Raw genomic sequence first — 27329 nt, 5'->3', positions numbered from 1 at the left:
GGTAGTCGTATTGGTTGCTGGTTTCCCCCCCTCTTCTGGTGACAACTCTTGTGCGTCATGGAATGGCAATATGGTGGATCTCATAACCTTTTGAGTATAGCTTGTTGGGGGTGGGATATTTGCTGATGGGAATGAGGAGGTTGAGAAGCTCCAGTGTGTTTATGTAGCCCTTTGGATATTTGCCTTTAGATTTATTTAAACAAATTAAATGCAGTGAATGGTGTATTTGTATTGCTTAACATTTTGGTTACTGCCAGTTAGAGGAGTTTAATTCAAAGCCTAAAGCTATGAATTTGATAGTCTCCTTTGCCATAAACCTACTAGGTGGCTGAAGGTATAAGCCACATTCTCCAGCCTTGTCATTTCTGCAATATGGGGGTGGATTTCAATAATATAATATATATGAAGTCTTTTTAACACCTCAAAAGTGCTATATAAATGGGTTATATCCAGTATCAGAGGGGACCTGTTGAAATTAATGAACCAAAATTAGTCATGTCCATTAATTTCCGTGGGTCCACTTGGAGTAGGACTAACATTAGATACAATCCTAAGTTTTCCCTTCACTCAGTAATTGACAATGACTGATTGCAAATACACCATTTGCTTCCATGCTTGCAAAACTTGGGTGAGATTATAGAATGCTTTAATTCCTGTATGTGTGATCCTCTTATGCTGAATATACAAATATAGGTTGGGAGGAAACTGGTCTTTTTTCGTTGCAATCCTATACCCATTTACAAACCGGGAGGAGTCCTATTAAACTCAGTAACTCATATTTCTGAGTAGTCCTATATAGGATTGCACTGTTTCCTCTTGTCCATATTCAAAGCGTACTTGGTTTGCTGTGTAAATTGTACACTAGCATCCTCTACACGTAGTCAGTTTTGTTAATACCTTGGTTCTAAACGCCTTAAAGGTAAAGGTACCCCTAACTGTTAGGTCCAGTCACGGATGACTCTGGGGTTGTGGCACTCATCTCACTTTATTGGCCGAGGGAGCCGGCATACAGCTTCCGGGTCATGTGGCCAGCATGACTAAGCCGCTTCTGGTGAACCAGAGCAGCACACAGAAATGCCATTTACCTTCCCGCCAGAGCGGTACCTATTTAGCTACTTGCACTTTGATGTGCTTTTGAACTGCTATGTGGGCAAGAGCTGGGACCAAACAATGGGAGCTCACCCTGTTGTGGGATTTCAAACTGCCGACCTTCTGATCGGCAAGCCCTAGGCTCTGTGGTTTAGACCACAGCACCACCAGCGTCCCCTCATTCCATTGATTTTGGTGGGAATTATTTCCATGTGTTTAAAATCAGAATCTAGGCATCCCTTGGACATGGATCAACTTAAACAGAATTTTTCTTACGGAATGAACCGTGAAAAGGTTGGAAAGTTGATTCTGGAATAAGAGGACAGTTCTTTGTAAATGTTTCATAAGTTATATGGTTAAACAAATTTCCAATTAACTTTTGTCATGGAAAGCTCTATACAGTCATATATGTATCATTTCAGGGCAATGGACAAATTTTATGTACAAGATCTGAAGGGTTGTCTTTGCAACCATATGAGGAGTATTCCAGCACTGTGCGGCTTGTGTCTGAAAACTTCGTTGATTTTAATACGAAGAAATTAATAGATCGAGATATGCTGATGACAGTTTTGGCAAATGTTACCCATCTTCTGATCAGGGCCAGTTACAACATTGCAAAAAAGGCTGTATACAGGTAATGGACACAAGAAGAATCAGTTTAGAAATAAAATTTCTGTTATGCCAGTTTAGTATTCTTTGATGAAAACAAGTCAGAAAAAGTTTCCAAAGTCTTAAGGCCTTATTTATGCTGTTCATAATTTTCTGTCACCAAAATCCTAACTTTACCTATGTCAGCTCTAAGTATATTGGTATGTATGTTTTCAGGTGTTTCACTTAATTCTTGCCTAGATCTTGACCTGAAGACTTTTGGAAAATTAGGTTCCAAGATGCTTCTTACTTATGGGTGAAATTTCCAGATAACAAGGGGGACAGGAATCCTACACCTTTAATAGCTCTGGAAGAGGAAGTTTAAGAAGGCAACTCATTAACAGAGTATACTAGAGGTCCACATAAAGCTGTTGCCAGTTCTTTGCAGATTTATACCTTACAATTGAAATTTTATTCTGGCAAAGTGAAAGGCCTTTCCACAAGTGAATTTTGCCCATAGCCCAGGCATTTACTTTTTTGCCATCATCATCATCGTCATCATCATCATCATTATTATTTATGATGAGAGAGAACACACTGAACCCTCCTTGCCTGTGGTGATAGAGGGTATTAAATAAATTGGTTTCATCTAGCACATGCATTGTTGACAAAGCAGTTCATTTATAAAAGACCAGTTGCAGAGCGAGAAGGATGGACCTTCCTTTCTTGCATCCTATTAGGGCCTTTAAGTTGGAAAGTATGTGCTTCTGAATTCTAATAAGCTGACATTTTGTTAATCATTGTTCTGTACCAGACTGTGTGGAACAAGGAGACTTTATATTACCAAATCTCACATTTATTCTTGATTTTCATTCTATAAGATGAGGCTACTGTGTGCATTTGTTTGTGGCTACCATGGAGCTGTAATGTCAATTTTTTATTTTTTGCTGAAATGCCATGTTATTAAGATAGACTGATAGACACATCAGTAAAGATGTGCTGAGAGTTCTATGTGTATGTGCAGGGTATGAAATCTTATTTAGAAATTTGTATCCTGAGTCATCAGAATCTAATCTTCAATGAAACAAGTTTCTGTCTGTCGTGGAAATCTTGGGAATGTGAAGTCTTTGACTAGTGAAGATTCAGATTGTAGGCAAATATGCAGAAGTCCCACAAGTGCATAGTCTGAGTCAATTGCAGTCCATCTCTTTACATCTCTGGTGATGTGAACTGATGACCTGGGCACAAATGACTAATTTGTAAATTGAGACGTTAGGATTTTATGAAAACATCAATGACTGGGAAGGGACCCTAGCACATGTTTGTAAACTTGGCTTTAGTTCCTAACATACTCAGTTAGAAATACCAGATAGCTGGTGTTGGGGAAGGATGTCTGAGAGTCTGGAGAACCATGAGAATCAGAGTACATAGTACAGGGTTAGATGGAGAGGTAAAGCACATGCTTTGCTTGCACAATGCCCTAGGTTCCCTGATGCTTCAATTATTAAAGACTCAGTTAGCAGGTGATGTGGTCCCTCTCCCTCTCCCACATCCCAAGTTCCTGGATTGCTGTTGCCAGAGACCTGGCTGAATGGACAAATAGTATGATCTGATATAAGGCAGCTTCCTATGCTATCCTTTCCCCATCTTTCTGTATATCAGAGAACAAAGGACCCTGTATCCATAGAAAGTGCTGGAGTACTGCAAATGATGCAAAGCTCATCTTGATTATGTTGGGAATTCATTTAGTATTTAATTCCAGGATATTTAATACATTGCCAAATGTAACTGATGTGACTCTATAAATTATTAACAAGATATGGTCCGAATCCATACCTGGGTAAGTTTTCTAAATGTATATCCCTTTCCAGTGAAATCCTTTAGTGTCTAACTACAATATTCACGTGTGTGTGTTGCTGTCTTGGTACAGGTTGGATTCTGTCACTTTGGATACAGCAAATGCTAATCTCATAGATGTGTCTTCAGCTGCAGATGTGGAATATTGTGAATGTCCCCAAGGCTACTCTGGGATTTCTTGTGAGGTAATCTGTCATGGTTTTATATACAAGAAGGAAGCACTTTTCAATATACTTTCCCCATACAGACCATATTGTATTTGCTTGCAGTTTTTAAAACCGGAACGGCAGAACAACATTTTAAAATCTGCATTGTTTATGACAATTTTATCCACTTGCTAAAAAATAACATTTCCCCACATTTTTACAGGGTTTATAGCTAAAGAAACTGAAGGTTGGATAGGGCATAGATTATTTTTAAAGGTGAACACCTAACAGTTATTCTGTTATAAATTTGGGGAAACGGTTGACAAATTACAGTTTCTCATATGTGCTAATTGACAGTGTATGTCAGATTCCTGAATATATTTTAATGTACTTTAAGAAAATATGGCAGGATTTCAGGGAATATTGTAATAGGGTTTGGGATTATTTGGTCCATATTTGGGTCCTTTCCAAGACTGGTTTTATATCTGTATGATGGGATTCTGTCCCTGTGTGTTGGAGTATAAATATAAAAAAATAACATATTTAATTAGTGTTTTTTGTTTTGTAAATACAGACTATTACGCTATATAGCAAACATCACTACTTACTCCCCATGCCACACAAAGGTTCTGTTCAAGCATAGATCTGTAGATTGAGTTCAGAGACACGTTTGTGCTGTTGTTTTATAGGAGAACTAATGCAGAACTCATTTTTAATTGGTTTTCAAATATTCTAATAATTGGGTTGAAGTGCTGTAAGAACCATTTTGTGCTGTCATTTCTTTCTTTCTTTCCTAGTCCTGCCTTCCTGGCCACTACCGAGTAGGTGGCATACTTTTTGGAGGGATTTGCCAGCCATGTGATTGCCATGATCATGCAACGGAATGTGACATTCATGGTGTTTGTGTTGTAAGTTACCTTGCAGTGCGCTTTCATTTTCATTTCCAAAAAGATCACATTAAAAAAAAAAAACCAATTCATATAATTTTTTCAGTGCAATGCAGTTTTGTAATATACCCCAAAGAAGCATCAAAGCGCATCTTCCCACCCAGCTTCTGTAACTTTTAAAAGTTTTTTGTGTGTGTGCATGTTAAAGGAATTAAATTATCTGGCTTAGGCAAGAACTGACATAAAACACTTTTATATGAAAAGTCATGAAAGCCATAGCTTTTCCTTCTCAGCTGAGTGGAAAAATTCCTGTGGATCCAAGTAGGAAAAATATTGGAGCATAACTATGTGATTACATTTCCTCAACTTTTGTGCTGGTTCCGTTAAGTTCTGCACCAGAAAGGGAACCTTTCCTCAAAGTGATTTTTTTAAATAAAAAAAGAACTTTAAATCTTCTAAATTAACCTGTTAATTTCCAGTGTTCAATATTAGCAAACTGATTTAGTCCACAGTCAAAGTAACACAACTAATCCATGAGACCAAATATTTGCTAATGAGGGAATTGTTGCTGCTGGCTTGGAAAAGCATATTGTCAATAGCCTGCTTGTTTCTTTGTCTCTGTTCTTTGAATCCTAATGCTGCATGTCATTTCATGCTGAGATCCCCCCTCTGGGGATAGAATTCCACTCAGAATAAGTATCAAAAGGTGTCTTGCATGTCTCACAGGCTTGCAAGCACAACACTACAGGGCGTTCTTGCGATCAGTGTTTGCCTGGGTTCTATGGGACGCCGTCCAGGGGGACTCCAGAGGACTGTGAGCCGTGCGCCTGCCCACTGAAAACTGCTTCAAACAAGTAAGCTGCTAACTGGAAACATTGCATGACATCTCCAGCAATATCAGACAAGCAGTGCCAGTTAGAAACAGAAAGGAATGGGGGGTGGGAAGAGAAATCAATCTGAAGGGAAGGTGTTAAAACATGACAAGAATTCCACGGTACCCTTCAGAAATGATAGCTCCTAGACGGCTAAGACAAGGAGCTGGAAATTTTCCAGTACTTTACTGAATACAAATGTCGCCCTTGGGGGTTTTTTTCTTGAAAAGGTATTTTCATGCATTGCTAATATTAGAAAATATTTTAGTGTTAACGCTCTTTATGTGAACAAAATCAATTCAGGCTGATTCTTGCACAGCTGCTAGATACTGGTAGCAATCCAGCAAGCTGCTATATAAGCAAGCTGAAAGGTTTGTGTATGCCCATTCGCTTTCCCCTAAAAGCATATTTCTCCCCAGTTCTTCATCTTTCTGAAATTTAAAAAAGCAGTTTATGTTGCCTCACAGAGAAGCTCTTGTTGAGGAAAGGGTCTGCAATGAACGCTCACCGGACAACACTCATTGTGGTGTTCTCTGTGGTGTTATCAGTAGTGACCACAATTCATGTAATAAATATACAGAGCGTGCATTTAATGTGTATTGCTTTTAAACTGTATAGGTTGATGATAATCCCCCAAATAATTGTTTTTTAGTTTCAGTCCTACCTGTCACTTGGATAATGGAGGTGAAGTTATCTGTGATAAATGTCCTCCAGGTTATGAAGGAGCCAAGTGTGAAAGGTATGCAGCTAGAACCCTGGAAATAACAGCAAATATTGTCAATTAAATATATTTGGAAATAACAGTTTTGCTTCTGTCCTGTTTCAGAATTCTTGCTCAAAATACACATTACTTGTACCTGTGTCAGTCTCATTTCAGGAATGTGTGCCCAAAGCTGCTTTTGGCAGAGGGTGGAAACCCCACTCCCTGCTGATTTGACACGTGTGTGTGTGTGTGTGTGTGTGTGAGAGAGAGAGAGAGAGAGAGAGAGAGAGAGAGAGAGATGATGTTGCAAAAGAGCTAGTCCATTCATGATGGGAATAATAATGATGGTTACCATATCTGCTCTTGTGTGTATACCAGAGCTTCCAAACTTTCCATGTTGGTGACACGCTTTTCAGACATGCATCATTTCACGACACAGTAATTCAGTTTTACTAGCAAATTGGAGGATAAACAGCCCTGGGAGGAGCTCAGGAAGCATTCACCTGACACACCTACACACTGCAGCCGACACATTAATGTAACACACAGTTTGGAAAGCATTGGTAGGGTTGCCACATTTCAAACCATGGAAACCCAGACAGAAAAGTTGTTGAGCATTGCCAACATAGGCTGCCCTATGTCCAGATTTTCCTAGACATTTAGCCAAGTATCGCCTGGACACTGCTGTTGAATGCGGTATTCTGGATATGTCTGGGAAACTCCAGACGTATGGCAACCCTAAGCTCTGGTCTATACATTGATGCTGCTGCAGCTTACTGAGACTGGGGCAGGACAAGGCGGCAGAAAAGTTGGGGCTGTGTGGGTGTACTAACAGGAGTATTGGATTGACTCTGTCAGTGCATCAGCACAGCCCCGACCTCATTACGGCCTTGCCCTGCCCCAACGCTGTCCAGGTAAGTAGCAGCATCTCAGGGTTTGGAATGGCAGCTCTGCCCCACCACCCTGGCCACTACTGCCTGTGGCCCACCATGGGGGAAGGGCATCTGCAAAAGATTGATGCAGAGCAGTATGCTGGGGTGATTCGAAAAAGCTGAGCTGACTTTGAATGCAGTGTGCACCCAGTTATAGGGAAAACATGTAAGTGAACTTGAATCTGAATCTTAAAAGTTTTGCCATGATGTTGGGAAATGTATTTCCCTTTGCCTGAATGGTTTGAAATCAAACTGCACGAGCAGTTTCCTTCTGACCTCACCATAAGTGCTGAAGAGCAAGGAACAGTAAGGAGTGTATTTTAAGGCTCTTTCCTGTTCCTTTTGCAGCCCTATCTTTACCTGCCCTGCTGCTGGTGTCATATGCCAGATATGGGGCAGGTGGGCCTAATTTGGACTGTGGTCTGGAAGTTTGCCATCATTCTAACATTTCACTATAAGTCTTGTAAGCAGTTGTAAATATATAACCTTTAAATAAAATATCATGTTTTTAAAATGAGGAATTAAAGTATGCAGGGGTGGTGGGTTGTTTTTTTTTGTAATTTTAGAGAATATTTTGCCCCCTGCTCTCCCCATTTCTACTTTTGCCCCTGAAATCAAATTAGGTGCGCATGTAGCATAACAAAGGGTGAAATTATCTTTTCAAGCAGCATAGTAAAGATGGAAGTTAAGTTTTGCAGTCCTGTTATGTACTGTTTTCTCAGCCACTTCTCTACTAACCCTAGTTTTGCATCTGTACATGAACACACTATGCTCTTCAGACTTGTGTTGTGTTTCCAAAATGTGGCTTTCTGTAACCTGACACAATTTCCAATCCCTTGTGCAGATGTGCAAATGGGTACTATGGTGATCCTTTGGTCCCTGGGCAGTCCTGCATTCCTTGTGACTGCAATGGCAATGTAGATCCCACGGAAGACGGCCACTGCAATTCCCTAACAGGAGAGTGTCTGAAGTGCATTGGGAATACTGTGGGACAACACTGTGAAAGCTGTGCTGATGGGTATTACGGGGATGCGGTGATCAGCAAAGACTGCCGTGGTGAGTAATTCCTGTTAAATCAACTGATCAAGTATTTTTGTATACGTAGGACAGTTGCTTTATGCAACGTCCTAAAAAAAGGCACATTAGGGTTGAGGAAATCAATGGATTAATAAATAGAATCACTTTACTCTTAACTGTGAACACAGTGACTCCTCCTTTTCACAGGTGTTCCTCTATGTTCCAGCAGAGGATCATTTTTGCAGAAGGGTGGGGGTAATATTTACTGATTCTTTCATCTCCCTCTGCTGCTTCACATGCTGCTCTACTGTCTACTTCCCCAACTCTCCAGAGCAGATTTTTGGTGGCACACAGGGCTTTTGGAGGAATTGGTGACAGTTGTCTCTCTGCTTTCCATTAGCAGAACAGTCCTGTGTGTCGAACTCCACCCAGGAGACATTCCTGTCAGTGGAAGCCTAGTTAGGATCCAAGCCATTTCATTGGCACCCCAATGCAAAAAATACTTGTGTTTCCTGCAATGAGAGTAGTTTCCTGCCTAATCTCTTTGTATGCATCACCTCCAGTACTTTTGTATTGGTACAAGGACATCTCAAGAAGAGAGTGAGGTAGATGTATTTCAACATGAATGGAGTCAAAACCATTTTTATTGTATATCCCATTATTTACAACAATGAGGCAAGAGTGTTTGAGGGTTTTCCAAATGCTACATCAGTGCTGGCAATGGATTTGTCTCTGTAGTTCAAGCTGGGGCCAGTCATTTTATACAGCTCATAAAAGAGTATTTTGAATTCTGGTGCTCAGCTTTCTTTTTAGAAAATTTAGTCTGTTTTCCAAAGATATGCATAGATATCTTTATAGTCTGTGGGCCAGTTCCTGCCTCTGCTTTTCACTGCATCTCCTTGTGAATCCCACAACGCTGCTACTCAAATGTTGGACGACCCTCTAGAGCAGAATTGATGTAGAACAGAGTTGCAGTTGGGGGGAGACACAGAACCGCCCCCCTTCTTTCCTGAGTGGAAATACTTTCCTTTCACACATGGCACTGTATAGATCTTGGCCTTAATTTTAAGTCCAGGATCCAAAAATACAAATTTAAAATATTGATGGAAAGAATATGCAAAAGTGGGGTATAGAATCCTAAACCTCACATAGAGAAAAGTTATTCAAGTATTTTGTTAATAGCTGGTTATATTCAGCTTTTTTATTTGTGCTTTTTACACATCAGAGTGTGGGTGCCATGTGAATGGCTCCATTTCCAGTGTCTGCCATCCGAAGACTGGTTTGTGCCAATGCAAAGGAAATGTGGTGGGACTCCAATGCAATAAGTGTTTGGTAAGAAAGAAATAATAAATCTTGATGTTAGCACACATGATTTTACTTCTTTTGCTCTACTTTTTGCTCTATTGGTAATTTACGCATGTTTTACTGGTGTCCCCCTAGGCAGTGCCTGTGGGTGCAATAGCACCCTTTGAAAGCCTTCCCTTTTGTCAATGAAGGCTGTGCACGCCCGCCCCCCCCACTCTCACTTTGCCAGCAGTTACTCTTTTGTCAATTATACTATGACCTTAGTGTTATGGTCCTGGCCCTGTGCAGAGATACTGAAAATCCAGCCTTTTCTTTTCAGTCAGATATATAGAGACAGACAGAAGATACCATGCTCTATTTATACTCCAATATTTGTGTTGGTGGAGTGGCCTGGTGGTGGTAACCTTCATGCTGTCTTGAGACATGGGCCGAATCATAGTACATTCATATCTCGGGTTACAGCCGCTTCAGGTTGCGTTTTTTCAGGTTGCGGACCGCCGAAACCCGCAAGTACCGGAACGGGTTACTTCCGGGTTTCAGCGGTTGCATATGCGCAGGAGTGCTAGATCGCGCTATGCACAGAAGCGCCAAAATGCAACCCACGTGTGCACAGATGCGGGTTGCAAACGTGCATCCCGCACGGTTGCGTCCACTGTAGTCATAATGCCTTACCCTGTGCTGAACTTGGTTACCTCAGCAATTTTTAGATTTGGGCTAATAGCTCCAAATATATGTCTAAAAACATGTGTAACTGATGTGGATTGTAGTATTTGACATTGATGAGAAGTGAAAAAGTTGAACTTTTTTTTTCATTTACTTGTGCTGCATGGTTATTCAATGATAAGTAATGTTGGGATCTATTCATATGCTAATAGATTCTTGACAAACAAAAATGGGGGCAGGGTGGGGTGGGGGCAGCAGTTTTGTTGAACTTTTGTTGAAAGTTTTGTGAACTTTTGCATTTAAGGAGTTTCATCTAGGAAACTGGATGTGTATTTCAAAAGCCTTTCTAAAATAACAATATTTGCTTTTCCTATATATTCTCCAAAGGCTTCTGATGGGCACAGTAGAACCCATAAGTTCTATGTGGTGGGGGAAATGTGAGCTGGGAGCTGTTTTCCAACACACTGCCTAGCAGAACTGCACTATTTTTATGCAGGCCAAAGAGCAGGAATGGATTGCATTCAGCGATGAAAATGAAAACAAGAGAGGAATTGTTTTTGTTTCAGGGAACTATGAAATATTGCTGAAACACTTTTCTTTTCTCTGTGACAGCTTGGATATTACGGCCTAAGTAGCGGACTTGGCTGCCGTCCCTGCAACTGCAGTAAAGCTGGCTCAACTGCTGAGGACTGTAATGATGAAGGACAATGTCTCTGTGTGCCAGGAGTGGCTGGGGAGAAGTGTGATCGTTGCGCTCATGGCTTTTATGCATTCCGGGACGGTGGCTGCACACGTAAATTATAGCCCATAATCTGGTCATGGCAGTTTCTTAAACTCTTACGAATTTTCTTTTAACAAAATGCTTTGTGCTGCACCATGGGAAACGTCAGTTGTGAGCCTCTTTAGCATTTATTTATTTGTAAAGCCTGGTCAGCAGACTGATATCAAAGCATTTCTCATCAAGTTTTGTCTACAACGGGAATCCAATTAATCCAACTGTTGGAATAAAGATTTGGGCTTATGAAAATGGTTCCTGTGCCAATTTTCCCTTTGCCATTTGGTGTGGGGATTATAGGAGGTGCGTTGGTAATAATCTTGCTTTTACCGTTGACTCAATCTGTTAAGAATTTCTGGGGGGGACGGGACACAGGGGTACACATACCCCTAAACATTTTGTGACTCTTAAGTTTGGCCTCATTGAGGGGCAGTATTTCAATATGAGTAGGAAAATGAGAATACCCCTAAACACTTTTTTAAGAAAAAAAAGCACTAGTTACACCTAAGACACAACAGTGTACCTTGGATGATACCAGTGTACGTTCCAATTCAGACATTGGAAAGGACTTTATAGGAAATGTTTATGAGCTACTTCCTTCCTTATGAATAAACTCACAGGCGGAGGCCACCTAAGGCAGAGATGGACCTGATGCTACAGCACCGCTACTAGCACTGCTATTAGTCTACTAGCACTGCTATTAGTCTACTAGCACTGACAAAATGGGTTACTTGCTCCCTGTCTTCTTCCTGTAGCTTGCAATTGTGCTCATACGCATGATGTTTGTGATGGAGATTCTGGAAGATGCATCTGCCCTCCTCATACTGAAGGAGAAAAATGTGAACTATGTGAGGAGAACTTCTGGGGTCTTGAGCCAGAGAATGGGTGCAAGGTAATGTTGTGCTTGTTAGGAACCTTTTAAAAAACAAAGCTTTTAAAAATATTTCACAAGATAGCACATTGAATTTGTGGTATTTAGACACTACAAATTAGGTCAGCTTCTGCTATGTTGGTTTTGCTGATGCTGGTAAAAAGAAACTTTTTCTTCTTCCTACCCTATGTTTTGCTGTATCTAGAACAATATATATCCCCTTTATTGACATATATGAGGTTTATGACATTTAACCATGAATCAAGGTAAATATCTGTAAGAATTTCACAGTATATAACAGTTTCTTTCACTTAATCAATCCATCTTCACTAATGAGAGCCGTATTGTGTTACTAGCAAGATACATTGTCTTTGAGAGGGCAAGGAATTTCCCTGAGTTTGAGTCTTTTTCTGGTTGTGGAGAAAGAAATACCATTCAGCAATGCATTAATTAAAAACTGGCTAATACAGCCTTGGATTCTATATAACTGTATTCTCAAAATATTTATAACCTGAAGCCTAAGCAGTCTATTTCTAAAAAGCTGGTATGAAGCAAAAAGCTAGAATTTGTCCTCCAAGGGAGATCACCTTTATCATAACAATGTGTTTCATTTAAAAAACAAAAAGAAGAAGCAGCTAAAACAAGGTTCTGTGGCTCTAGAACAATTTGACTAGTTCCATATTTTCACATGGGAACACTCAGATTTGACGTCGTGCTAGGAGCTTATAGCTGCTAGTATAGGGGGAAAAATGTGACATGCACATTGTAAGTGGTAGACAAAGAAGGTATAATAAGGAATTAGATGCAGTATGCAAACTGCAAACCAGTGAGCTGTGACTTCAGTAATCTCTTCATTAGGTGAAAAGAAGCCATTAATACACTTTCAAGGGATTATCTACTCTACAGATGTAAGATTTAACACCCTTTCCTCTGTCCAGAGGACTATGGAAGTGGTAATTATGCGAGGAGAACCAGGGATCTTTCACAAAGTATGATCAGAACCTTTTCTAAACTACAATTTCCAGATATATTTTTTTAAGAGAAGAGCAGCAGTTCAGCTAATAAAAACATCAATAGAATCAAAGCTTATTTAAAGCTTATCTTAAGATGTTGGTGGAACACTGATAAAGAGGAAGATGATTTAACTTGCTGAGGTAGGGAGTCCCACATATGGGGTGTTGTGAGAGTCTTCTGCCTCCTTTTCCTTGCTTCATGGCCAAGTAATTGTTGTATAGATGGGGTTTTTTTTTTATAGGTATTGTAATGGTGATGGCTTGTATTGGATCACTTCTAGTTGTTTAATGGTCACCTGCAAACCGATATTATCTACTTAGGGAAAATATAATTTAGGGCTCAGATTATAAATCTTTTGATAAAGTTAAAGTATTCAATTTCTAAAGTTGGACTTTCCTCTACAGAAAATTGCTGGCAAGTTTTAATGTCTGTCAAAAGTTTATAGTTTCTGAACTTCATGACCTTTGCAAGATTCACATATCTCTTGTCCTGTTTTCTTCTAAGGCCTGCAATTGCAGTGATATAGGTTCAGTCAGTCTCCAGTGTGACCAGCTGACTGCTCAATGTCAGTGTAAGAATGGATACGGAGGAGACAGCTGCGCTATCTGTGCTTTGGGGTATAGAGACTACCCAGATTGCATTCCTTGTGATTGTGACTTGCGTGGCAGCAAAGTAGACATGTGTGATCAAAATCAAGGAATCTGCAACTGTGAAGAGGAAACTGGTGCATGTGTCTGCAAGGTAGCATGAAACCTTTGCCTGCGTATTATTTTTCTTTGTGCGTTTTTCTTTGTCTGTAATACAATAATAGTCACTTACACAGACATCAACTAGTGTTTCCTGGGGGGGAAAGCCAGGTTTAGGTTAATACAGGAGCAAAACAAATGTGTAACCTTCAGACTGGACATGCAAAACATTTACCTTGTAGGGAAGAGTTTAGACCAAAATTGGGTGTTAGAACATTGAATTAGGACGTCAAGCAGCATTCAGGACAGAATGAAAACTATGGTTTAGAAACACAAATAAGGCAACCTGTATTAGCTTCAGTCATACATGATATACAGTAGGTGGAACAGTGAATAGTTTGTCAGGGCAGGAATGGGGCAAGGCATTGGAGGAGCTCTGGGTTGGCTGTGTCAGCTTTTCGTAGGTGTTCAGTTGTGTGTCCAGAGTGCTCATGCACCTGCAGGACAATACTGCTGGCAACTCAGAGCTTGCTGCCACTTTGCCCCACCCCTTCCTTGTCCTCGTGAACACATCACTACCCCTGTGAGAACACCGCTGCTGCTTTTCACAACCTCCTCATGTGTCTGTGCTGGAGGCTATAGTCTGGCTATAGTCAAGAGCAGGATTGGGACTCGGATGAAACCAGGCATGCTCACGGTTTGTGTGTTGATCAAGCAGTTAAGAGTAGCAAGCAGTATGGGAGCAACTACTTGCCCTGACACACAGTGTGTCAGGGCTGGAACGTTTACTCCAGTCATGCCACAAGCCACTCCATACTAAATAAGAAGTTCTCTAGATGGCAAACTGAGTTGTATAAATAACTGGAGACCTATGAGCTGAAACTGTTCAGTTCAAGCCTTACTGGCGTTAACAATCTATTTCTTTGTCAGGAGAATGTGATTGGATTGCATTGCAGTGAATGCAAACCTGGGACGTTTGCTCTTCATGCCACCAATGCTTTGGGATGCATTTCATGCTTTTGCTCTGGGATGTCAGAGTCGTGTTCAGAAGTAGAAGACCATGTGAGAGTTCCAGTGAGTAAAGCAGTTTCACCTTCTGTGCCTGGTTTTCTGTTGCATTTGAACCTTGTCTTGTCATAATTTGATCTGCACGCAGCTTGATCTCGTATTTGATCCCAGTGACTGCAAGAACAGCAGAGAGCTGGGAAGAGGCTTTAAGACCATGTGTCATTGTCACCTTTATTGGACATCCAGATAGCAGCAGATGAGTTAGTTGATTTGTATCTGTTGTAAACAGTCTTGGAGATAATTTGATTGGCGGGTGGGATACAAAAGTTTGTAATAAACAAATAAAATATTACTAGCATTTGTATACATCTCCCTGTCAATGAAGTTTGGATTGGATTGAGCTCTAGTAATCCTAGGGCCATAGTACAACCCTAAAGTTCTGCCACACCATGATAATCATGCAAAGAAGGTATTCGCTACCTTTTATTCCTCTGCTGCTGTGGCTGCTTCTCCCTCACTGCCTTGCTTTGACATGACCTGTGAACTATACATGGGAAAGCCAGTGATGCATCCATATACTGCCATTCAGCTTTATGAAACTACTTCATAGTAATACAGGAATATAACACACTAAAAAATTAATTTCCTTCAAAATTTCAAAGTTATAATGTGTATGCTTTATTTACTTGAAAACAGATCATTTGAAATCTTGCTTAGCTAGAAACGATACAGTGCATTTTACAAAGAGGTATGACCTATTAGTCTGTCATTTCAGGTCACCCTGTCTCTGCAGCAGACTGTTCTGTATGTGGTTTCTCACAGTAACCTCACTGGAACCAGTGAAGGTGTATTTTCCCAGATCCCTGATATCTTAATGGATGTCAAAGCAGTCCGACAACACTTGACTACAGAACCTTTTTACTGGAAATTGCCGGATCAGTTCCAGGGAGACCAGGTAAGCATATGAGTTATTTTTAGAGTCGGACCTAGACATTCTTTGAGTACTCCCACTGAAATAGTTGTGACTGATGTAACCCCCTTAGGGTCCATTGATTTCAATGGTTCCGCTCTAACTATGAATAAATCTGGATTTGACTGTGTTTCTACATATTCTGGGGGTGGGGACATTAGAAGGACTGCCACTTTCTAAGAACTTTGAAGAGAAACAAAAGTAAATATATATTTTAAAAAATCAGTGTGCATAATTTTAGTATTCATTCAATTCTTATTTCTAAATGCATGTCAAAGCAAAAGTATTTTCTGTAGCATATTTAGATTTTGTGCTAGATTTGAGCCTGCTTGCACAATAATAGAACTGAGTGAAAGGACTTTTTCATATAGCACTTACTTACCGTAGTTTATGGAATTCAGTGCCACACAATGTGGTGTTGGCCACTATTTTAGATGACTTTTAAAGGAAATTAGGCAAATTTACAACTGAGATATTTACCAAATGTTTACTTTGATTGTCCAATGGAACCTCTCTGTGTTATAAGGTAATATACCCCAGAATACCAGCTATTAGGGAGCCATAGTGGAAGAAAACTATTAACTTCATGCCCTGTTTCAGAGCTTCCCGAAGAGCTTGTGGTTGGCTGCTGCTGAAAAGAAGATTCTGGCTTTGATCAACCTGTGCTCTTATTTTTTGTTAACACCGTCAAGGTCTTGCAAGGACCTGTGTACTGGCAATATCAACACTCCCAAACTTTATTTAAATTCATTTCCAGAAAATCTGTGTTGTGAAGTATTTTGCTTTCATTTTGCAATCTCAGCTCTTGCAAAGTTTCCATTAAATTTCAAGATGTGAAAAATCATCTGAATAAAGGTAGTCTCAATATCGGACTACTTTGATATCAGGCTAATGATGAGGAGCATAGGGTTTGCTGCTGAGTTTCAGTTAAGCTTTTTCCTCCTCCTGATCTAGATTTCAGTTAAAATTATCAAAGAAAATAAAAGTGTAATGATTTATCATCCAAACAGCTCATGGCATATGGTGGAAAATTGAAATACTCAGTAGCTTTTTATGCATTGGATGGCACTGGAACCTCAAACCTCGAACCACAAATCTTAATGAAAGGGGGTCGTACCAGTAAACAAGTCATCTATGTGGAAATTCCTGCTCCACAGAATGGAGTAAGAACAGATGAAGAAATAGAAATGATAGAGGTGAGTTTAAAACATTTCAGTTAGATGAATTAGAGGCTTTGCCTGCAAGAAAGTCTTTTTCTTGTACTACTTTGGAACTCCCTCAACATTTGTCTTAGGACCATTTTGCTCAAGCAAGATGTAATGTCTTTTCCTATAGATCTGGGAAGGAGTCTTAGATGCCTGTTAAAATTCCACACATATTGTGGAAACATGTTAATCCTAGATCAACGCTTTGTTTGAAAACATTATAGATACTATGGATGAAAACAGATAACAGCAGCAATGCAGAGATTTTGCTTGGTGCACACTGCATTTGGGCTGTTTTAATACCTCCCCAGACTGGGTTGTACACCATTTGAAGATATAGGCTGGGTTCACAAGTAACACTGAGCCATGGTTGACATGAGCCAAGGTTTATAAACCAACAACAAACTATGGTTTTCAAATTCAGGCGTAGCACAATATTGCAACACAGGGATGGGCTACAGTGTAATTTTATGTTGCTCGCACAGTCTGTAACCATTCCCCTGCCATATCAGAGTGCACGTGAAGACAATTTAAGAGCTTAAGTGTTTTGGCTTCTGCCTGGAACCAGATTCATTGGTTGTGGAAGTGCCTTGTTGCTCTCCTCTTCAATTGCAAAACTAATACTATCAAACAACATTGTAACATTGGGTGTTCGCAAGTGATGCAAATTTTTTATTTTTCTTTAGAGTGCCTGGAAATATTTTAATTCGGTGTCTGATGAATCTGTTTCACATTCTGACTTCATGTCAGTGCTGAGCAATGTTGAGTACATCTTGATAAAGGCGTCCTATGGTCAAGGATTACAACAAAGCAGGTAAACCTCTGCTAACTACTCTACCTAGGGGCTCTTAACTTTGATAAAATGTGAGTAAGGTAGTAAGCATGTTATCTTGATATGAGTGATACTCAAGGGCCACTTTACTCAAAAAACCCTGAAAGTCATGGTACCTTACAGAACAAGCCTTCTGTGCAGCCGTTTGCAGTGGAAAACTGGTAGTGTCCCAGCGCATGTGGGAAACTGCTTGTGCTTGGTGAAGCACTCTTTCGTTCTAGTATTATTATTTTTTAGGAAACTAAGGGTTAAATTAGTAGGAATCAGATTATTAGTGCATATTTGAGAGATTACCTGCATAGTCAAGATATAAATGGCAATACCTAAGGCAGGCTCTTTTTAAAAGCCCTGAATTGGGCTCCAAACCAAACTTTGTGATTGAAGCACACCCCTAGTAAACAGTCAAATTGCAGGTTCTGTTTCCTAAATGAACATCACTGCATCATTTTTAATTTTTTGTTTTATGTAATTATCTCTTAGAATCTCAAATGTCTCTATGGAAATTGCTATGAAAGCTGACGAGATGCCCTTGATTAAGGAAGTTGCTCATCTCATTGAGAAATGTGTATGCCCTGAAGGTTATGCAGGCCTCTCATGCCAGGTATGTTACTTGCTGGGGAGTCTTAAAATATCTTCTGAACAAGCAAAAGTTCAGTTGCCGTTTAAAAGCATGTTCAACTCTTTTACGATGTAGAACTGTGCACAAGGATACTACAGAGAGAAACAGTATGTGGACAAGTCTGCAAACCTTAAAGCCTTCCCCTCATTCATCCCACCTTGCGTGCCATGCAGATGCAACAATCACAGTGATGTTTGCAACCAAGAAACAGGAAAGTGTTTGGTATGTGGACTTACTAGGGCTAGGCTGGTTTTTGTCACAGTATCAATAACTTAACAACCGGCGGGGGTGGGGGGGAGAAAATTCCAAAGAATGAAAGTTCATGAAAATCCTATTTAGTTCCCAAATTGAAAATGTGAAGTATTTTTTTACACTTGAATAGTATACATTTGGATGGAAGCTGCACACTGCTTTGGATTAATTGGTGCGTAATCAGAGGCATGTTTTTATTTCATTTAAGCATTTACTTAAGGTCTGTAAAGAACAACAAGGAACAATTTAACACACACACCCATTTTTGCAGCAATGGAGGATGGGGTTGGCAGTGTAATGGTTGTGCTTAACAAATTAAACTTCACTGATAAAGTAAGGCCCTCTGAATTCAGTGTTTTAGTATTGCAGTGTTAACAAACAAACAAAAGCTTTAATTACAGTTTATAAAAATTAACATGGGCTAGTCACGAGTAGGGGTGACTTGAATTGTCTTGAGGGACTTGGGAGGTATTGAGACTGCATTTTGGAATACCTTTGGCAAAGTGGGGGCATACTTGTTCCTCTCTTGCAGGGATATTAGGGCCTGAGATGGAATGTTCCTGTTCCTTATACCTTGCTGTTTTTCTAGATTTCAGTCTCTTTTCTTTTCCCACCAAAGTTAAATGTGCTCCATTGAATTTTCTGCTTTCATCTTAAACTTCCTGATTTTGCCTGCTAGGACTGCAGAGATAATACAGCTGGTGACCAGTGCAGTGTTTGTGCTCCAGGCTATTACGGCAAGGTGATTGGATCTGTCAATGATTGTTCTCTGTGTGCATGTCCAAGAATGAGCCCAGGGAGGTAACTAAAAATTAACTTTGATGTTTTTAATAATTACTATTGTTATACTTACTGTTTCCAGGTAGTACTGTAGCAAGGTAGAGATTGTATTTCTAGGAATTTTTCATTTATCTGTTGGTTTGTTTTTAAATCCCTGAGCTAAGAGATTCCATTATCAGGGTCAGTGTGGGTAGCTTGAAAAGTAATGGTGATAGATGATGAAATGGCTAATCCAGAGCAGTAGCTTTCCACTGAATATTCTTTGTGAATTGTGTCTATGGGTGCTTCCATACAGAAGCTCGATACTGCAAAAGGATCGCTGAAATATCATAAATGGATTGTTGGCTGCTGGTTTTCCTTTTTTTCCTCCCCCCCCCCTTTTTCCTTTCCTTAGTTTACCAGGTTTCCACGAGAAAGGGTAGTTTGGATATAATGGACTGATATTTTGGATATAAACATGGACTGATATTTTGATGCCAGCGGTGCCTTGTGGAACTGCAAAAACTCGTGCGCATGGGGAGCGCTGATTCCACAATACACATCCATTTGGAAGCACCCTATATCCAACTGAGAGCCGGTTCATACAATCAGTGGTGTGCATTCAATGCAGCAATAAGCAGCTATACCATCAGAGAAAGGGAGGCTTGGATTTCTGCATCGTGTGCCCCTCCCCCTCCCCCAATCTTCTCTGGAGGGTTGGAGGAACCCACAGAACAGATTGAGGGAGGAGCGGGGAGGAAGTCCCATTGCACAAGCAGAAATCCTTGCCCCCCACAAGATGGTTACTTTCACTCTCCATTGCATACAAAGTAGTAGAAACACACATTCCTGTGTGAATAGGTTTTTTGTGGGTATATATGAATTCTTTCTAAAACTTGCTCTTTTTATTTCTTTCTCCAAGCTTTAGTTCCACATGCATTATGAAAGGTGTGAGTGATTTCTACTGCAATGCTTGCATCACTGGATATGAAGGGCAATACTGTGAAAGGTGAGGGATATGCAGAATCATCAAGAGGCTTCCACTGTGGGTTGGCAGCTTTGAGTTCCAGAAATTGGGTAGATTGCCCGTTCTATAGGATCTGCACTGGGTGCCTCCAAACCAAATTAAAAGTATGACTGGTAACTTATAAAGTCCTCAGACAACTTGGGACTTGAGATAATGGCTCTGCCCATGTGTTAAGATTTTCACGGTCTAGTTACCAGGTGAGATAATATTGCTCAGTGATATGAGTTAGGACCTTCTTTGTGATGATTCCCTGACTATGGAATGCCCCTCCCTCTGAGAGATGTTTTGTGCCAATGTTACTTGCTTTTTGGTGCCAGCTGAAAATCACATCTCTTTGCCCAAGCTTTTTCTGGAGTCTGATATAGTAATATGGCCTGTCATTGAGCAAGGGCCCTCCTGCAGCCATAGTGATATATTTTTAAGCATTTTATATGGTGTTTTAACATCAGCATTGCATGTTGCTGTTAAATTGTATTGCATTGTTATAGGTTGCAACCCACCTTGGGATTGTGTGTTGATGAAGGGTGTGTGCTGAAAACTGAAGAAACAAAATAAACCAAATAAATAAATGAACCTCTGTTTCCCTCTAGGTGTTCTCCAGGTTATTATGGCAACCCTAAAGCACCTGGTGGCCACTGTCAGCAGTGTCAGTGCAACCCAAATGGATCTGTTCACAATAATTGTGATCATATCTCTGGGCAATGCATCTGCAAACAAGGTGTAACAGGGCAGCTGTGTGATGAGTGTGAATCAAGGCACATTCTCATGGAAAATGAATGTGTTGGTAAGTGTTCCCCTTTCTTTCTTTTTTGCTTTGATGTGTTAATAATATGGGCAACTTCCAATTTTGGCACACCCGAACGATGAGTGATCACGCAAGCGTTCACAGCACCAAACCCGGAAGTAGCCCCCAAACATCATAAAGATGTCATGAAAAGGGGCGGGGTGCTAGAAAGGGGTGAAGTGGGCTTAGGCACACTCCATCGATGCATATGGTGGTCCAGAAAAGAACAAGGATTTCCTGTAGACATGGGGTGGTGTTTGTTGATACTGCATGTAGATACTATGGTTACATAAGATTGCATTCCTAAGCACACTTGCTCAGAAATAAGCTCTGTTGGAATGAGTGGAACCTACTTGTTCGGTGCTGTCCAGTTTTGCGTATTCAACTAAAACTTAATATTTTTTTGAAATGGTTTCTTCAGCTTGTGATGACGACTGCACAGGATTGTTGTTAAATGATCTGGACAAACTAGATGAAGCCATGCTTTTGGTAAACCTTACTGGCCCTGTCCTGGTGCCCTATGGGATACTTGCAGATTTGGAAAATGCCACAAAGCATTTAAAGGTATGTAAGGTGTTGCTGAGCTTCTGTGTTGGGTTAGATGCTTATATAGTCATTTTTACTTCCGTTTATCAAGAAGGTTTTGTGACCGTATAGGCATTTTGGAGTGCTCTGGAAGCATTAATAGAACATAAGCGCTATTAAGGTAGTTGTCTACATTAAAATTCATGGCCAGTAGATACATGTTCTTTGTTTATCATTCCTAGTCATGAACACTGAGCTGAATATATTTGAGTACATAATATTCTTTTTTCTTCTAGGAGTCTTTTTGGACTAAGAAAGAACCAACCTCCTCAACAGAAATAATGAATGACCATCTTGTAACCCTTTCAGGTGATACAGACCAGCTGCACAGAGAGGTAGGAGTCTTGCTTGTTTATTCCCAAAGATATTCCAATAGACTTATTTCAAAATGATCTACAGAAGTTTCCCATGGGATTTACTTAGGTTGGTTTATAAATCAAAGTCACTACAGTGAATTGGGTCTGCTAGACTATGGGTACAAGTGGCAGCTGGGCAGAGCAGTCCTAAGTCCTGGTTAAGATCAACTGGGTGTAGCAGTATCAGATCAACCACTGTCTGAAGTCCTACTGGCCCACTAACTAAAGCAGAAGGTGTGGTGTGTGTTTGTGTGTGGTTTTTGTCATCCAGATTGGCATAGCCGCAGAGTCCAGGTTGGGTGCCTCTCTGAGGAACATAGCTGTCAACTTTTCCCTTTTCTTGTGAGGAATCCTATTCGGAATAAGGGAATTTCCCTTTAAAAAAGGGGAAAGTTGACAGCTATGCTGAGGAATGGTATGGCCTTGGATCCAATGGGTCTATGACTGGCTCTGTTCTGTCACTGCTCCACCATGTAACATCCCATTTTAGGGCCCTACACTAGCTACCACTGCCAGAAACAGGACAAAACAGCAGGTCACATCTGCTGCTCTTAATGCAGCCATGGCAGGTCCTTCAGTGGAGCCTCCATCAGAAGTTTGTGGAGGCCGGAAGACAGAAACATCCACTGCATCATAAACCCCTCCAGTGACAAGAATGAGGGGATTAGGATTCTAGCCTTAGATATTTTTTTTACCCAGAAAATACTAAACTGCTTTGCCGTTACTATAGGTTTTCCCTCATAGATTTGGGATCTTTTCATTACCAGCTATGCCCTCTCTAAATTATAGCACTAAATACTTGAAATAATTGATAATTTGATTCTGTCAGGATTTACTATGACCGATAGTAATGACATGTTAATAATTGTATTGGATATATGATTGGCTTTTGCTGATCCTTTTATTCTTCCTGAGAGATCTGGTTAATAGAAACCAGTTAATCTGAAAAGAAATCAAATAAATACATTTCATAAAGTAATGTTAGTTTCCTGTATGAGTCAGTATGAATTCGAGATACGCTCTTCATTCTTTGGTTCAGCCATTGAAACCACTATTCTAACAGCAACTGAAATAAAACCACAATTTGCTTTTATGCTAGCTAACTAGGATATTAGAAAGAGGAGGGCTTCTCCATGATGTTGCGGAAAGGACCTTGAACAAGAGTCGAGAATTGGCTATATTTATCGACACATTACAGGCAGCTGTTAAAGGTAAAATTCTTGATGGCAGGCTATAGTAGTTATGTTTCTGAAATACAAATATTATTTGTGAAAATCATTTATAAAGATAAAATATATTTGGTGCATTTGTACAAAGTACTAAAACAATTCTTCTTTTGTAACTTACTTTTTCTTCCATCTAGTACTTGGGGAAGTGGCAGCATCCCTTAATGAAACATTAGGTATGGATTTCCCTCAGTCAAACAGGACATTTCAAGAACTGGAAGATGAGATCCCCGTCATGCTGGATATAATGCGTGGAAGATATTTCAAGCAGATGTACCAAGACAGTAATCTTGAGTTAAAGTAAGCCAACTGGTGTTTCTGATCATGCTTCTATTAACATATGCAATGAACATATAGAGAAGTATATCTAAAATGTTTTTAAAAGAGGAAATTGCAGGCAGTAGGCTCCGAAGTATGTCAATATATTAATTTAAATGGAAGCTTAATATGTGATGACTTTAGGAGGTTTGAATCAAGCTAGACAAATGTGTTTTTTTTTAAATGCATAAAATGATTTGATTTTCAGCTGTGCTTTAAACAAAGCCACAATTTCTATCTATATCTATCAAACAATAAACGTAACTTACATTTATATATTCATTTTTAGAACAGTTCCATGATCCATGAGCTAGATAATGTTGATGAGAAAATCAGAAATTATTTTAATCTGTTACTACTATAAGCAAGGAATTGAATTTGAAAATTGGGAAAGGAATTAGTGCTGGAAAATAAGTGAACCTTATTTCATTTTAAAAATAAATTTGAAGAACTGTGTTTTGGAAGCATTCAGTAATATTTTTAAAGTGATACACAGGAAGATGCCAAGAGCTCAGTAAAACCACAACAATAGCCACTGGACTGGCATTGCTGCTGCTTGCAAGCCTAAGAAAGAAGAAAGAGGCAATGAGGTCAGACTGTGTTGGTGTACTGATGAGCACACCAGACTGGCTCCAGTAGTGGATCTGTGCATCCCTGACCTCACTGCCACCACCTCCCTCCATGGTAACCAATGGGAATGCCATTGCCAGGATCCTGTTGCTGCAGCTCTACCACACTGGATGAGCCACTCCTTGCTACAAAATAGCCTGATTTTTACAACATTTCTGGCTGTCGCACATGATAGTTATAAAATAATTTATTTAAGTACAGTGGTGCATCGCAAGATGAAATTAATTCGTTCCGCGAGTTTTGTCGTCTTGCGATTTTTTTCGTCTTGCGAAGCACGGTGTCGGGAAAGTTTTGGAAAAGCTTCAAAAATCACCAAAGTCTTTAAAAACCTCAAAAAAGGCTACCACACCGCGTTCTATGAGTTGCTCCTCGAAGTCAAGTCGCAACTGTATTAACGGTGTTAAGAAAAAGGAAACAAACTTGCAAGACGTTTCCGTCTTGCGAAGCAAGCCCATAGGGAAAATCGTCTTGCGAAGCAGCTCAAAAAACAAAAAACCCTTTCGTCTAGTGAGTTTTTTGTCTTGCGAGGCATTCGTCTTGCAAGGTACCACTGTAGTAGATAGAGACTTTATGTCTGATCTTAGTGCTGTGGTACTTAGTGCCAAGATGGAGAGAGAAAATCCCTCTGCCTGCTCTTTAGAGAAACTTTCTCTAAAAAGTAGGTGGCGCTGTGGTCTAAACCACTGAGCCTCTTGGGATTGCCAATCAGATAGTCGGTGGTTTGAATCCCTGTGATGGGGTGAGCTCCTGTTGCTGTGTCCTAGCTCCTGCCAACCTAGTAATTCGAAAGCACGTCAGTGCAAGTAGATAAATAGGTACCACTGTGACGGGAAGGTAAACGGTGTTTCTGTGCGTTCTGGCTTCCATCACGGTGTTCTGTTGTGCCAGAAGTGGTTTAGTAATGCTAGCCACATGACCCGGAAAGCTGTCTGTGGAAAAACGTCAGCTCTCTCGGCCTGAAAGCGAGATGAGCACAACCCCATAGTCACCTTTCACTGGACTTTAACTGTCCTGGGGTCCTTTACCTTTACCTTACCTTTCTTAGGAGCTTGCAGAGGGATCTTTGCAGCCACATCCAGCCCAGTGCTGGAGTTGAGTTCTCTGGGAATGCTGGGAATGTGCCTGCTTGTCTCACTGGTGTGTGAGAATTCGTCTATGAGTATGTGAAGGAGAGTGAGAGAATTCTGCGTGCCTAGTGTATGTGATAATTCACAGTGATAGGAAACTACATGCATTTTTTGGGGGGGTGTCTTTTTTCACCCTGCCCACCAAAATGCAATACGACTATTTATCAAAGGACTGTACCTTTCTACAACTTGTGATCTGTTCCACTTTTAAGAAAGCTTATGTAACTGAGTGTCCTTTCCACATTTATTAGAGCGGCAGAACGCTTGTTGCTACGAATCCAGAAAGAGTATGGGAGACCACAGCAGGAATTTAAGAACTTACAAAAAACTGCCAAACACATATTATCAAACCACAGCACCAGACTTCAGGAAGCCAAGGATCTTGTGAACGAGGCTACAACTAACACAAATGAAACCATGCGGCTGCTTTTTCTTATTAACAGCAACCTCAAGGAATACACTGTAAGGAAACTGGCAATATATGCCATTTGATTTTACAAGAGAAATTGTAAAGTAACTTTTAAGGGAAATTTGCTTTAAAAATGAATTGATATTAAGATTAGTGAGAGAGGCAACTTTTAACCTTTTGTGGTCCTTTTAAGTATAAAATGTCAGATATATTCTATAATGTTGTTACAAAGTATTAAATTTGCCCATCGTTGCATTTATGCCACAGCAAACAAAGCTGAATGTTCAAGAAAAGAAGGAACTCTCTGTTATGCTGACCAGAGAAGGCAAAGTACAGGTGGATGCAGCTGCTGCACTTGCTAAAGATGTAATTAACTCTACATCTGTAAGTTACTGAACACTTGAGTCATCATTTGTTAAAGTGAATTATCCATGACTCAGCAATAACTACTTTTGCATATTCAGAGTCTAGAAATCCACCAGGATGGACTGGTCCTATGGAATGGCAAACTAAGGCAGCATGTGGATGACCTGGTCATGCAGATGTCCACTCGAGGGGCTGTGGATTTGGTTTACAGAGCGGAAGAACGTGCAGCTGAGTTACAGAGAGTTGCTCGTGCACTAGACAGGTGAGTGCATCATGAGCTGAAGTGTGGAGTTGACTATATTACTGCCTTTACCAATAAAGTCACCCCAATAGGCCTGCTGATCTTGATGCCCTTCTGAGTTTTGCCCTTGGAGTTTAGCCAGCATTTTAAGCTTTTAGTTGCTATATAGGATGGACAAGGAAGGCAAGGATTCAGGAACTGGGATTTAAATGACTGTTCTCTTGGTTGAGGGATCTGAACAAAATAAGTAAACCAAATGAAAGCTAAAGTACAAAGGGAAGCTCAGTTAGTGTGGCTGCCTTGGGTATTAGGGGAATGTACTGCCAGAGTTTAAGCAACACTATAATGTTTTTTATTTCATGAAAATTATTTATCTGTTTAAAGTGCAATAGTCAAGCTATTTAACGGTTTCCAAAATATGGTATGTCCCTGCATTGTGCAATGTTTTAATTAGCTTAAATGTTACATGAAAAAGTTACGATTTTTCCTTCCTACCGCAGTGGTCTCTTGAATGTTAGAAATGTGTCCTTGAATGCAACAAATGCTGTCTCTGCATTCTCCACCATTAAAAGTTTGGTTGAAAGTGCAGCGAATCTAGCAGGAGATGCCTACAGGATTATAACAGATGTGGTAAGTGCCGCTTTGAGAACTGAAGCACACTGCATTCTTACTAAAATCCACGTTTCACTCTCTAGAATGGGGCTGAGGGACCTTTGGCTCTCCAGATGTTGTTGGACTACAGTTTTCATCATTGGCCATGCAGACTGGGCCTGATGGAAGCTGTAGCCAACATCTGGAGGGCCACAGGCTGACCACCCTTGCCCTAGAACCAGAATATGTACCATATTGTTGTTGTTTAGTCGTTTAGTCGTGTCCAACTCTTCGTGACCCCATGGACCAGAGCACGCCAGGCACTCCTGTCTTCCACTGCCTCCCACAGTTTGGTCAAACTCATGCTGGTAGCTTCGAGAACACTGTCCAACCATCTCCATCTTTGTCATCCCCTTCTCCTTGTGCCCTCCATCTTTACCAACATTAGGGTCTTTTCCAGGGAGTCTTCTCTTCTCATGTGGCGGCCAAAGTATTGGAGCCTCAGCTTCAGGATCTGTCCTTCCAGTGAGCACTCAGGGCTGATTTCCTTAAGAATGGATAGGTTTGATCTTCTTGCAGTCCATGGGACTCTCAGGAGTTTCCTCCAGCACCATAATTC

At 40.4% G+C, this 27329-nt stretch overlaps 2 protein-coding genes across 2 annotated transcripts in view; one reads left to right on the top strand and one right to left on the bottom strand.

Annotated features, from left to right (window-relative positions):
• LOC308481103 (uncharacterized protein) overlaps nt 1-27329 on the bottom strand; it is a 358919-nt gene that overhangs the window by 158842 nt on the left and 172748 nt on the right. The window lies entirely within an intron of this gene.
• Nucleotides 1-27329, top strand: part of LAMA1 (laminin subunit alpha 1) — an 86426-nt gene that overhangs the window by 35037 nt on the left and 24060 nt on the right. Inside the window, exons 14-40 of the mRNA XM_081013178.1 lie at nt 1512-1723; nt 3608-3719; nt 4478-4588; nt 5294-5421; nt 6092-6178; nt 7919-8130; nt 9317-9423; nt 10672-10852; nt 11590-11726; nt 13224-13460; nt 14336-14479; nt 15189-15368; nt 16394-16579; nt 17275-17402; nt 17901-18021; nt 18115-18261; nt 18971-19092; nt 19973-20059; nt 20668-20861; nt 21283-21425; nt 21683-21781; nt 22902-23013; nt 23166-23328; nt 25355-25565; nt 25780-25896; nt 25977-26140; nt 26620-26749. Coding sequence (XP_080869304.1) covers nt 1512-1723; nt 3608-3719; nt 4478-4588; nt 5294-5421; nt 6092-6178; nt 7919-8130; nt 9317-9423; nt 10672-10852; nt 11590-11726; nt 13224-13460; nt 14336-14479; nt 15189-15368; nt 16394-16579; nt 17275-17402; nt 17901-18021; nt 18115-18261; nt 18971-19092; nt 19973-20059; nt 20668-20861; nt 21283-21425; nt 21683-21781; nt 22902-23013; nt 23166-23328; nt 25355-25565; nt 25780-25896; nt 25977-26140; nt 26620-26749 — 3972 coding nt within the window. The remainder of the gene's footprint in view (nt 1-1511; nt 1724-3607; nt 3720-4477; nt 4589-5293; nt 5422-6091; nt 6179-7918; nt 8131-9316; nt 9424-10671; nt 10853-11589; nt 11727-13223; nt 13461-14335; nt 14480-15188; nt 15369-16393; nt 16580-17274; nt 17403-17900; nt 18022-18114; nt 18262-18970; nt 19093-19972; nt 20060-20667; nt 20862-21282; nt 21426-21682; nt 21782-22901; nt 23014-23165; nt 23329-25354; nt 25566-25779; nt 25897-25976; nt 26141-26619; nt 26750-27329) is intronic.

The sequence above is a fragment of the Podarcis pityusensis genome (genome assembly GCF_964106645.2).
Source record: "Podarcis pityusensis genome assembly, chromosome: 7".
NCBI classification, from domain to species: domain Eukaryota; kingdom Metazoa; phylum Chordata; class Lepidosauria; order Squamata; family Lacertidae; genus Podarcis; species Podarcis pityusensis.
Note: the sequence above shows the minus strand (reverse complement) of the source record. Positions and strands in the feature narration are given on the sequence as shown.